General features: G+C 48.4%; 1 protein-coding gene across 1 annotated transcript in view; it reads right to left on the bottom strand.

Moving 5' to 3' along the window:
- LOC106597163 (glutamate receptor-interacting protein 1) overlaps nucleotides 1–12767 on the bottom strand; it is a 428473-nt gene that overhangs the window by 38939 nt on the left and 376767 nt on the right. Inside the window, exon 17 of the mRNA XM_045698664.1 lies at nucleotides 6926–7071. Within this exon, the coding sequence (XP_045554620.1) occupies nucleotides 6926–7071 (146 nt within the window). The remainder of the gene's footprint in view (nucleotides 1–6925; nucleotides 7072–12767) is intronic.

Genomic DNA, 12767 nt, shown 5'->3' with positions numbered 1-12767 from the left:
TAGGCAAGTCAGTTAAGAACAAGTTCTTATTTACAATGACATCCTACACCGGTAGTGACGCCTCAAGCACTGAGATGCAGTGCCTTAGACCGCTGCGCCAGTCGGGAGCCTTTTAAAAGGCTAAACTGATCCTAGATTAGCATTCCTACTCTGAGACACTTTGTGAATATGGGTAAGAGCCCAGGAGTTGACAGGAGAGAACCTCCCCCCTCTCTCTATTTCTCTCTCTCTCTATTTCTCTCTCTCTCTATTTCTCTCTCTATATATTTCTCTCTCTCTCTATTTCTCTCTCTCTCTATTTCTCTCTCTCTCTATTTCTCTCTCTCTCTATTTCTCTCTCTATATATTTCTCTCTCTCTCTATTTCTCTCTCTCTCTATTTCTCTATCTCTATTTCTCTGTCTCTCTATCTATGTCTCTCTCTATTTTTCTCTCTCTATTTCTCTCTCTCTAATTCTCTCTCTCTCTCTCTCTCCACAGTGACATGATCCTCTATCCTCTACCACAGTACCACTGGAGATCTAAGATGGAAAACAAGACTGGTCAAAATGGCAACTGTGTCTTCCAGGTAAGCAGTGAGAGAGGAATAAAGAGGAGGCGGAGGAGGAGAAGGAGGGAGGGATGCTCTTTCTTAACTGGATTCTAGGAAGATGAGGGAAGAGATTGTCTGATAGGAACATCAGTAGGTAGAGATGGTAGAGAGAGAGATTGTCTGATAGGAACATCAGTAGGTAGAGATGGTAGAGAGAGAGAGATTGTCTGATAGGAACATCAGTAGGTAGAGATGGTAGAGAGAGAGATTGTCTGATAGGAACATCAGTAGGTAGAGATGGTAGAGAGAGAGATTGTCTGATAGGAACATCAGAAGGTAGAGATGGTAGAGAGAGAGATTGTCTGATAGGAACATCAGTAGGTAGAGATGGTAGAGAGAGAGATTGTCTGCCACCAGAGAAAGACCTAGCAGTCCCTACAGTGGGTGAGCTAGGATAACACAGTTCTCAGAACAGATGGACTGACTCTTGTTCACTCTAGTTCATTAACACTTGACTTAACTCTCCTCCCAGTGACTATGGGTGGTGTGGGGAGCCAGGAGGAGAAACCCTTAACTCTCCTCCCAGTGACTATGGGTGGTGTGGGGAGCCAGGAGGAGAAACCCTTAACTCTCCTCCCAGTGACTATGGGTGGTGTGGGGAGCCAGGAGGAGAAACCCTTAACTCTCCTCCCAGTGACTATGGGTGGTGGTGGGAGCCAGGAGGAGAAACCCTTAACTCTCCTCCCAGTGACTATGGGTGGTGGTGGGAGCCAGGAGGAGAAACCCTTAACTCTCCTCCCAGTCACTATGGGTGGTGAGAGGAGCCAGGAGGAGAAACCCTTAACTCTCCTCCTAGTGACTATGGGTGGTGTGGGGAGCCAGGACGAGAAACCCTTAACTCTCCTCCCAGTGACTATGGGTGGTGTGGGGAGCCAGGAGGAGAAACCCTTAACTCTCCTCCCAGTGACTATGGGTGGTGAGAGGAGCCAGGAGGAGAAACCCTTAACTCTCCTCCCAGTGACTATGGGTGGTGAGAGGAGCCAGGAGGACAAACCCTTAACTCTCCTCCTAGTGACTATGGGTGGTGAGAGGAGCCAGGAGGAGAAACCCTTAACTCTCCTCCCAGTCACTATGGGTGGTGTGGGGAGCCAGGAGGACAAACCCTTAACTCTCCTCCCAGTCACTATGGGTGGTGTGGGGAGCCAGGAGGAGAAACCCTTAACTCTCCTCCCAGTCACTATGGGTGGTGTGGGGAGCCAGGAGGAGAAACCCTTAACTCTCCTCCCAGTCACTATGGGTGGTGAGAGGAGCCAGGAGGACAAACCCTTAACTCTCCTCCTAGTGACTATGGGTGGTGTGAGGAGCCAGGAGGAGAAACCCTTAACTCTCCTCCTAGTGACTATGGGTGGTGTGGGGAGCCAGGAGGAGAAACCCTTAACTCTCCTCCTAGTGACTATGGGTGGTGTGAGGAGCCAGGAGGAGAAACCCTTAACTCTCCTCCCAGTCACTATGGGTGGTGGTGGGAGCCAGGAGGAGAAACCCTTAACTCTCCTCCCAGTCACTATGGGTGGTGTGAGGAGCCAGGAGGAGAAACCCTTAACTCTCCTCCCAGTCACTATGGGTGGTGGTGGGAGCCAGGAGGACAAACCCTTAACTCTCCTCCCAGTCACTATGGGTGGTGGTGGGAGCCAGGAGGAGAAACCCTTAACTCTCCTCCTAGTGACTATGGGTGGTGTGGGGAGCCAGGAGGAGAAACCCTTAACTCTCCTCCCAGTGACTATGGGTGGTGTGGGGAGCCAGGAGGAGAAACCCTTAACTCTCCTCCCAGTCACTATGGGTGGTGAGGGGAGCCAGGAGGAGAAACCCTTAACTCTCCTCCCAGTCACTATGGGTGGTGAGAGGAGCCAGGAGGAGAAACCCTTAACTCTCCTCCCAGTCACTATGGGTGGTGAGAGGAGCCAGGAGGAGAAACCCTTAACTCTCCTCCTAGTGACTATGGGTGGTGTGGGGAGCCAGGAGGAGAAACCCTTAACTCTCCTCCTAGTGACTATGGGTGGTGGTGGGAGCCAGGAGGACAAACCCTTAACTCTCCTCCCAGTGACTATGGGTGGTGTGGGGAGCCAGGAGGAGAAACCCTTAACTCTCCTCCCAGTCACTATGGGTGGTGGTGGGAGCCAGGAGGAGAAACCCTTAACTCTCCTCCCAGTCACTATGGGTGGTGGTGGGAGCCAGGAGGAGAAACCCTTAACTCTCCTCCTAGTGACTATGGGTGGTGGTGGGAGCCAGGAGGAGAAACCCTTAACTCTCCTCCTAGTGACTATGGGTGGTGTGGGGAGCCAGGAGGAGAAACCCTTAACTCTCCTCCTAGTGACTATGGGTGGTGTGGGGAGCCAGGAGGAGAAACCCTTAACTCTCCTCCTAGTGACTATGGGTGGTGAGAGGAGCCAGGAGACATATAGCTAAAGTGACAGATACATTAATATGGAAATTCTTTGTGTGTGTGTGTGTGTGTGTGTGTGTGTGTGTGTGTGTGTGTGTGTGTGTGTGTGTGTGTGTGTGTGTGTGTGTTGTTTAAACACTCTGACTGCATTAGTAATAACAGTGAAGTGAGATCTGTAACGTGATTATCTCTGTTCCATTACAACTTCAATTAGAAATATTTAGTTCTGCGTTCAAACAAATAACTAAAGGAACAAAACACACACTAGACACATAGAGCGCATCCCAAATTACACCCTTTTCCCCTTTATAGTGCACTACCTTTGACCAGGGCCTATAGGGCCACTCTAAAGGGAATAGGGTGCCATTTGAGAGACATGGAAATAGATGAATCAATAAACATGGATGTCAGTTTGATTCTGCCCCCCTCTGTGAGCCGATTGGTTCATCACGTCCCCGGTGGTGGTGAGGGGGGGATTTGGTGCGTTGGTTGTTAGTGGTCTGATTGAACAAACAGAGCGTTTCATTTGTTCCAATTAAACTAATCTAAGCCTAATATGCATACAGAGTAATAGCTCTGTGATGATTGGCCGTGGGGTCTCCTGCTGCATTGCAACAGTTTAAGGGGGTAAACTGAGAAGACTCTTTCAGGAAACGGGATGGTGGGAAGGACTGTGTTCTCTCTAATTGGCTGGGTTTACACAGGAAGCACAATTCTTTTGGAAGGCCCGTCTTTTGACCAATCCCATCAGATCTTTTCACATCAAATCATTTTTCAGCGCTGGTCTGATTGGTGAAAAGACAAATTAGTGAGAAGAAAAAAAGCCAGTGTAAACCCAGCCATTCTGTTGTAGATCTAATTCTACAGTTAAAGTTCTACTCATTCTTAATTAGTATCAGTCAAGCCTTTAGGGTCTTGGCTCTGTCTCCACCTGCTGTTCTGTCAGACTTCATATTGACTTCATCAACTCCATCATTCAGTCAGTGAGACTGGGAGGAATGAATCATCCACCTGCTGTTCTGTCAGACTTCATATTGACTTCATCAACTCCATCATTCAGTCAGTGAGACTGGGAGGAATGAATCATCCACCTGCTGTTCTGTCAGACTTCATATTGACTTCATCAACTCCATCATTCAGTCAGTGAGACTGGGAGGAATGAATCATCCACCTGCTGTTCTGTCAGACTTCATATTGACTTCATCAACTCCATCATTCAGTCAGTGAGACTGGGAGGAATGAATCATCCACCTGCTGTTCTGTCAGACTTCATATTGACTTCATCAACTCCATCATTCAGTCAGTGAGACTGGGAGGAATGAATCATTGAATACGACTCACAATTGAAGCTGATTTATTTGTATTTTTTTCTGTTGCTATTTTTGATAAATGATTCATGTATTCCATTTCCTGGAAATGGAAGGAACATGTGTATGGGTAATTAGATCCTAGGGCTGTAGAGAAGGGTTGGAGTGAGTGCTAACTCACACATGTTTTGTTTTAGGTATGACAGTCCTGGTCATACCAGTCCTGGTGGTTTTGACTAACAGAGAGGTTGGGTCAGTGGTTTTGACTAGCAGAGAGGTTGGGTCAGTGGTTTTGACTAACATAGAGGTTGGGTCAGTGGTTTTGTCTAGCAGAGAGGTTGGGTCAGTGGTTTTGACTAACATAGAGGTTGGTTCAGTGGTTTTGACTAACAGAGAGGTTGGTTCAGTGGTTTTGACTAACAGAGAGGTTGGTTCAGTGGTTTTGACTAACAGAGAGGTTGGTTCAGTGGTTTTGACTAACAGAGAGGTTGGTTCGGTGGTTTTGACTAACAGAGAGGTTGGTTCAGTGGTTTTGACTAACAGAGAGTTTGGTACAGTGGTGTTGACTAACAGAGAGGTTGGTACAGTGGTTTTGACTAACAGAGAGGTTGGTTCAGTGGTTTTGACTAACAGAGAGGTTGGTTCAGTGGTTTTGACTAACAGAGAGGTTGGTTCAGTGGTTTTGACTAACAGAGAGGTTGGTTCAGTGGTTTTGACTAACAGAGAGGTTGGTTCAGTGGTTTTGACTAACAGAGAGGTTGGTACAGTGGTTTTGACTAACAGAGAGGTTGGTTCAGTGGTTTTGATTAACAGAGAGGTTGGTTCAGTGGTTTTGACTAGCAGAGAGGTTGGTACAATGGTTTTGACTAGCAGAGAGGTTGGTACAGTGGTTTTGACTAACAGAGAGGTTGATTCAGCGGTTTTGACTAACAGAGAGGTTGGTTCAGTGGTTTTGACTAACAGGGAGGTTGGTACAGTGGTTTTGACTAACAGAGAGGTTGGTTCAGTGGTTTTGACTAACAGAGAGGTTGGTATAGTGGTTTTGACTAACAGAGAGTTTGGTACAGTGGTGTTGACTAACAGAGAGGTTGGTACAGTGGTTTTGACTAACAGAGAGGTTGGTACAGTGGTTTTGACTAACAGAGAGGTTGGTACAGTGGTTTTGACTAACAGAGAGGTTGGTACAGTGGTTTTGACTAACAGAGAGGTTGGTTCAGTGGTTTTGACTAACAGAAAGGTTGGTTTAGTGGTTTTGACTAACAGAGAGGTTGGTTCAGTGGTTTTGACTAACATAGAGGTTGGGTCAGTGGTTTTGACTAACAGAGAGGTTGGTTCAGTGGTTTTGACTAACAGAGAGGTTGGTTCAGGGGTTTTTTACTAACAGATAGGTTGGTTCAGTGGTTTTGACTAACAGAGAGGTTGGTTCAGTGGTTTTGACTAGCAGAGAGGTTGGTTCGGTGGTTTTGACTAACAGAGAGGTTGGTTCAGTGGTTTTGACTAACAGAGAGGTTGGTTCAGTGGTTTTGACTAACAGAGAGGTTGGTTCAGGGGTTTTTACTAACAGAGAGGTTGGGTCAGTGGTTTTGACTAACAGAGAGGTTGGTTCAGTGGTTTTGACTAACAGAGAGGTTGGTTCAGGGTTTTTTACTAACAGATAGGTTGGTTCAGTGGTTTTGACTAACAGAGAGGTTGGTTCAGTGGTTTTGACTAACAGAGAGGTTGTGTGTGTGATCTGAACTGAACTGGGCTGCAGACCCATCTGTATGTGTACTGGTGGAAGACCCACTGCTGCCACCAGGGAGATACACACCGCTAATGATGTGTGTGTGTTGATGAGTGAGTCTGTGTGTGTGTGTGTGTGTGTGTGTGCGTGTGTGTGTGTGTGTGTGTGTGCGTGTGTGTGTGTGTGTGTGTCCAGTGTGTGTCCAGTGTTTGTGTGTCCAGTGTGTGTGTGTGTGTGTGTGTGTGTGTGTGTGTGTGTCCAGTGTGTGTGTGTGTGTGTCCAGTGTGTGTGTGTGCGTGTGTGTATGTGTGTGTGTGTCCAGTGTGTGTCCAGTGTTTGTGTGTGTGTGTCCTGTGTGTGTGTGTGTGTGTCCAGTGTGTGTATGTGTGTGTGTGTGTCCAGTGTGTGTGTGTGTGTGTCCAGTGTGTGTGTGTGTGTGTGTGTGTGTGTGTCCAGTGTGTGTGTGTGTGTGTGTGTGTGTCCAGTGTGTGTGTGTGTGTGTGTCCAGTGTGTGTGTGTGTGTGTGTGTGTGTGTGTGTGTGTGTGTGTGTGTGTGTGTGTGTGTGTGTGTGTGTGTGTGTGTGTGTGTGTGTGTGTGTGTGTGTGTGTGTGTGTGTGTGTGTGTGTGTGTGTGTGTGTGTGTGTGTGTGTGTGTGTGTGTGTGTGTGTGTGTGTCCAGTGTGTGTGTGTGTGTGTGTGTGTGTGTGTGTGTGTGTGTGTGTCCAGTGTGTGTGTGTGTGTGTGTGTGTGTGTGTGTGTCCAGTGTGTGTGTGTGTGTGTGTGTGTTCCAGTGTGTGTGTGTGTGTGTGTGTGTGTGTCCAGTGTGTGTGTGTGTGTGTGTGTGTGTGTGTGTGTGTGTGTGTGTGTGTGTGTGTGTGTGTGTGTGTGTGTGTGTGTGTGTGTGTCTCAGTGTGTACGCACTACCTGAGTTGTCCTCGTCCTTGCGTATCTTGAGCTTGACCAGTTCTTCACACTGCTGGAGAATCTGAACAGCGTCTTCCATGGAACAGTTGTCCAGGCGGATGTTATCGATGGCCAGCAGCTTGTCCCCCAGCTCCAGAGTACCAGTCCTGGGGAGAGAAACACACAGACCAGGGTTTACAGGTGGACGGGACGGGCTTCAAACATATATTCTACAGTGTAGACTATTATATGTGTAAATGTGTATTCATATAGTACATTGGTTACAACACCACTTCAGTGTTGCTAACATGCTGTTCTTTCACACCATAAACCCTGATCTGAATGATCATGTGTGGAAACATCCATTATTCTTCATGTCCACATACTGAACACAGTCATAGTTCTCACCAACACACAGACAGAATCCTAATCCCCCCCCATAGACAGATATGCAGATGTAATGCATGTTTAACTCTGTCAGAGACTCAAACAGAGACAAGCTGCTGAAATGAGACTCACAGAGACCTGTTAACAGGAGCCCTGACAGAGACAAGCTGCTGAAATGAGACTCACAGAGACCTGTTAACAGGAGCCCTGACAGAGACAAGCTGCTGAAATGAGACTCACAGAGACCTGTTAACAGGAGCCCTGACAGAGACAAGCTGCTGAAATGAGACTCACAGAGTCCTGTTAACAGGAACCCTGACAGAGACAAGCTGCTGAAACGAGACTCACAGAGACCTGTTAACAGGAGCCCTGACAGAGACAAGCTTCTGAAACGAGACTCACAGAGACCTGTTAACAGGAGCCCTGACAGAGACAAGCTGCTGAAATGAGACTCACAGAGACCTGTTAACAGGAGCCCTGACAGAGACAAGCTGCTGAAATGAGACTCACAGAGACCTGTTAACAGGAGCCCTGACAGAGACAAGCTGCTGAAATGAGACTCACAGAGACCTGTTAACAGGAGCCCTGACAAGCTGCTAAAATGAGACTCACAGAGACCTGTTAACAGGAGCCCTGACAGAGACAAGCTGCTGAAATGAGACTCACAGAGACCTGTTAACAGGAGTCCTGACAGAGACAAGCTGCTGAAATGAGACTCACAGAGACCTGTTAACAGGAGCCCTGACAGAGACAAGCTGCTGAAATGAGACTCACAGAGACCTGTTAACAGGAGCCCTGACAGAGACAAGCTGCTGAAATGAGACTCACAGAGACCTGTTAACAGGAGTCCTGACAGAGACAAGCTGCTGAAATGAGACTCACAGAGACCTGTTAACAGGAGCCCTGACAGAGACAAGCTGCTGAAATGAGACTCACAGAGACCTGTTAACAGGAGCCCTGACAGAGACAAGCTGCTGAAATGAGACTCACAGAGACCTGTTAACAGGAACCCTGACAAGCTGCTAAAATGAGACTCACAGAGACCTGTTAACAGGAGCCCTGACAGAGACAAGCTGCTGAAATGAGACTCACAGAGACCTGTTAACAGGAGCCCTGACAGAGACAAGCTGCTGAAATGAGACTCACAGAGACCTGTTAACAGGAGCCCTGACAGAGACAAGCTGCTGAAATGAGACTCACAGAGACCTGTTAACAGGAGCCCTGACAGAGACAAGCTGCTGAAACGAGACTCACAGAGACCTGTTAACAGGAGCCCTGACAGAGACAAGCTGCTGAAATGAGACTCACAGAGACCTGTTAACAGGAGCCCTGACAGAGACAAGCTGCTGAAATGAGACTCACAGAGACCTGTTAACAGGAGCCCTGACAGAGACAAGCTGCTGAAATGAGACTCACAGAGACCTGTTAACAGGAACCCTGACAAGCTGCTAAAATGGGCCAAATGCAGTGAGGTGAATGTAGAGCATCAATAACAAGAACTACATCCCAAATGGCACCCTATTCCCTATGTAGTGCACTACTGTTGACCAGGGAACATAGAGTTTTGATCAAACATAGTGTACTACATAGGGAATAGGGTGCCATTTGGAATGCAGTACAAGCAGTCATCAGTTGGCTCCCTTCCCTCCATTCACTATGACAACACAGAGGCAGAATACAGAATACTGTTCAGTTGTCCTCATTCCTCATTCTGGAACAACATTCATATTCCAACGTAATCCAGAGAAAGAAACTCATTATTAAAATGACCAATAATCTCTGTTTTTTTTTTTTTACTAATGTCCAAAATGTCTAAATCCTGAAAGGTATAAGGGACAACACCTGCCCAATTTACCTGAAAGCTAGGTCATCGTTACGGTAAATACCCTAGTACCAGAGCATAGAAAAAGGTTGATTAACGTAAATTCTCTATTATAGCAGCAGAATGTAAACTAGAATCACATCATAACTCCCCAGTGCTTTCCTCTGGCTCCTTGACAGGGGTAACTTATACCTAGATAGAACAGGACTGGGTGCCTTTCCTCTGTCTCCTTGACAGCGGTAACTAATACCTAGATAGAACAGGACTGGGTGCCTTTCCTCTGTCTCCTTGACAGGGGTAACTAATACCTAGATAGAACAGGACTGGGTGCCTTTCCTCTGTCTCCTTGACAGGGGTAACTAATACCTAGATAGAACAGGACTGGGTGCCTTTCCTCTGGCTCCTTGACAGGGGTAACTAATACCTAGATAGAACAGGACTGGGTGCCTTTCCTCTGTCTCCTTGACAGCGGTAACTAATACCTAGATAGAACAGGACTGGGTGCCTTTCCTCTGTCTCCTTGACAGGGGTAACTAATACCTAGATAGAACAGGACTGGGTGCCTTTCCTCTGTCTCCTTGACAGGGGTAACTAATACCTAGATAGAACAGGACTGGGTGCCTTTCCTCTGTCTCCTTGACAGGGGTAACTAATACCTAGATAGAACAGGACTGGGTGCCTTTCCTCTGGCTCCTTGACAGCGGTAACTAATACCTAGATAGAACAGGACTGGGTGCCTTTCCTCTGGCTCCTTGACAGGGGTAACTAATACCTAGATAGAACAGGACTGGGTGCCTTTCCTCTGTCTCCTTGACAGGGGTAACTAATACCTAGATAGAACAGGACTGGGTGCCTTTCCTCTGGCTCCTTGACAGCGGTAACTAATACCTAGATAGAACAGGACTGGGTGCCTTTCCTCTGTCTCCTTGACAGGGGTAACTAATACCTAGATAGAACAGGACTGGGTGCCTTTCCTCTGGCTCCTTGACAGCGGTAACTAATACCTAGATAGAACAGGACTGGGTGCCTTTCCTCTGGCTCCTTGACAGGGGTAACTAATACCTAGATAGAACAGGACTGGGTGCCTTTCCTCTGTCTCCTTGACAGGGGTAACTAATACCTAGATAGAACAGGACTGGGTGCCTTTCCTCTGGCTCCTTGACAGGGGTAACTAATACCTAGATAGAACAGGACTGGGTGCCTTTCCTCTGTCTCCTTGACAGGGGTAACTAATACCTAGATAGAACAGGACTGGGTGCCTTTCCTCTGGCTCCTTGACAGGGGTAACTAATACCTAGATAGAACAGGACTGGGTGCCTTTCCTCTGTCTCCTTGACAGGGGTAACTAATACCTAGATAGAACAGGACTGGGTGCCTTTCCTCTGTCTCCTTGACAGGGGTAACTAATACCTAGATAGAACAGGACTGGGTGCCTTTCCTCTGGCTCCTTGACAGGGGTAACTAATACCTAGATAGAACAGGACTGGGTGCCTTTCCTCTGTCTCCTTGACAGGGTAACTAATACCTAGATAGAACAGGACTGGGTGCCTTTCCTCTGTCTCCTTGACAGGGGTAACTAATACCTAGATAGAACAGGACTGGGTGCCTTTCCTCTGTCTCCTTGACAGCGGTAACTAATACCTAGATAGAACAGGACTGGGTGCCTTTCCTCTGTCTCCTTGACAGGGGTAACTAATACCTAGATAGAACAGGACTGGGTGCCTTTCCTCTGTCTCCTTGACAGGGGTAACTAATACCTAGATAGAACAGGACTGGGTGCTTTGGGGAGAGAATCATAATCACTGATTAGTGCATAACCCAATTCCTATCATCTTCCTCTCAGCATAATTACCAGATCTGTGTCCCAAATGGAACCCTATTCTCTATATAGTGCACTAGTTTTGACCAGGGCCCATAGGGAATAGGTGCCAATTGGGCCGCAAACAAGGTAAACATATGTGTTGGTTGCGTAAAGCCTGGCAAAACGAGGGCAGAGACAGAATGTGGGCTAATTAGTTAGAGCCCTGGTGGTAAACAGAATGCTGCGTCGCCTTGGTAACGGGTCTGGATGTAAACACAGAGACCATCCAGTCCAGTTACTGTACTCCAGAAGGAGGAGGGGTTTAAACTAAATCTCTGTCTGTAGTGTGTGTGTGTGTGTGTGCGTGCGTGTGCGTGTGCGTGTGTGTGTGTGTGTGTGTGTGTGTGTGTGTGTGTGTGTGTGTGTGTGTGTGCGTGTGTGTGTGTGCGCGTGTGTGTGTATTTGTGTGCTCCTCTACCCACCTACCCCCCCTTCCTCAGCTGAGAAATCCCTCTCTCTGTGTGAAGTAGTGAACAGACATTTCACGATCCGTTTCCACTTTGGGGTATTTAATTAATTGTCCGCTGCCTCCCACAACGAGAATAACATCCGTTAGTAGGCTAGCGACTCAGTCGTCAAGCTGGCCCACTTCAGTTGGGAGGTACAGTCAGAGTTTTAAACGTGTGTCCTAACCATTGTGTTTGTTGTCTCATGGTGTTTTTATTATGTGGGGTAATGGCCCCCTGGGGGTCGTACCACAGAGCAGGGAGCCTGAACCCTGAACATCGTACCACAGAGCAGGGAGCCTGAACCCTGAACATCGTACCACAGAGCAGGGAGCCTGAACCCTGAACATCGTACCACGGAATACGGAGCCTGGCCACTGAACATCGTACCACAGAGCAGGGAGCCTGGCCACTGAACATCGTACCACGGAATACGGAGCCTGGCCACTGAACATCGTACCACGGAATACGGAGCCTGGCCACTGAACATCGTACCACGGAATACGGAGCCTGGACCCTGAACATCGTACCCACGGAATACGGAGCCTGGCCACTGAACATCGTACCACGGAATACGGAGCCTGGCCACTGAACATCGTACCACGGAATACGGAGCCTGGCCACTGAACATCGTACCACGGAATACGGAGCCTGGCCACTGAACATCGTACCACGGAATACGGAGCCTGGCCACTGAACATCGTACCACGGAATACGGAGCCTGGCCACTGAACATCGTACCACGGAATACGGAGCCTGGACCCTGAACATCGTACCACGGAATACGGAGCCTGGACCCTGAACATCGTACCACGGAATACGGAGCCTGGACCCTGAACATCGTACCACGGAATACGGAGCCTGGACCCTGAACATCGTACCACGGAGCAGGGTGCCTGGCCCCTGAACATCGTACCACGGAATACGGAGCCTGGACCCTGAACATCGTACCACGGAATACGGAGCCTGGACCCTGAACATCGTACCACGGAATACGGAGCCTGGCCACTGAACATCGTACCACGGAATACGGAGCCTGGCCCCTGAACATCGTACCACGGAATACGGAGCCTGGCCCCTGAACATCGTACCACAGAGCAGGGAGCCTGGACCCTGAACATCGTACCACGGAATACGGAGCCTGGCCACTGAACATCGTACCACGGAGCAGGGAGCCTGGCCCCTGAACATCGTACCACAGAGCAGGGAGCCTGGCCACTGAACATCGTACCACAGAGCAGGGAGCCTGAACAATACATTATCTGTTTTGATCTAGAAAATTGGAATTATGCAGATGAGCTCATGCCCGGTCCCAGCCCAGAGCTGAGTGACCACAGAGCCTGGTCA

Source organism: Salmo salar, chromosome ssa17 (assembly GCF_905237065.1).
Source record: "Salmo salar chromosome ssa17, Ssal_v3.1, whole genome shotgun sequence".
In the NCBI taxonomy this organism is placed as follows: domain Eukaryota; kingdom Metazoa; phylum Chordata; class Actinopteri; order Salmoniformes; family Salmonidae; genus Salmo; species Salmo salar.
Note: the sequence above shows the minus strand (reverse complement) of the source record. Positions and strands in the feature narration are given on the sequence as shown.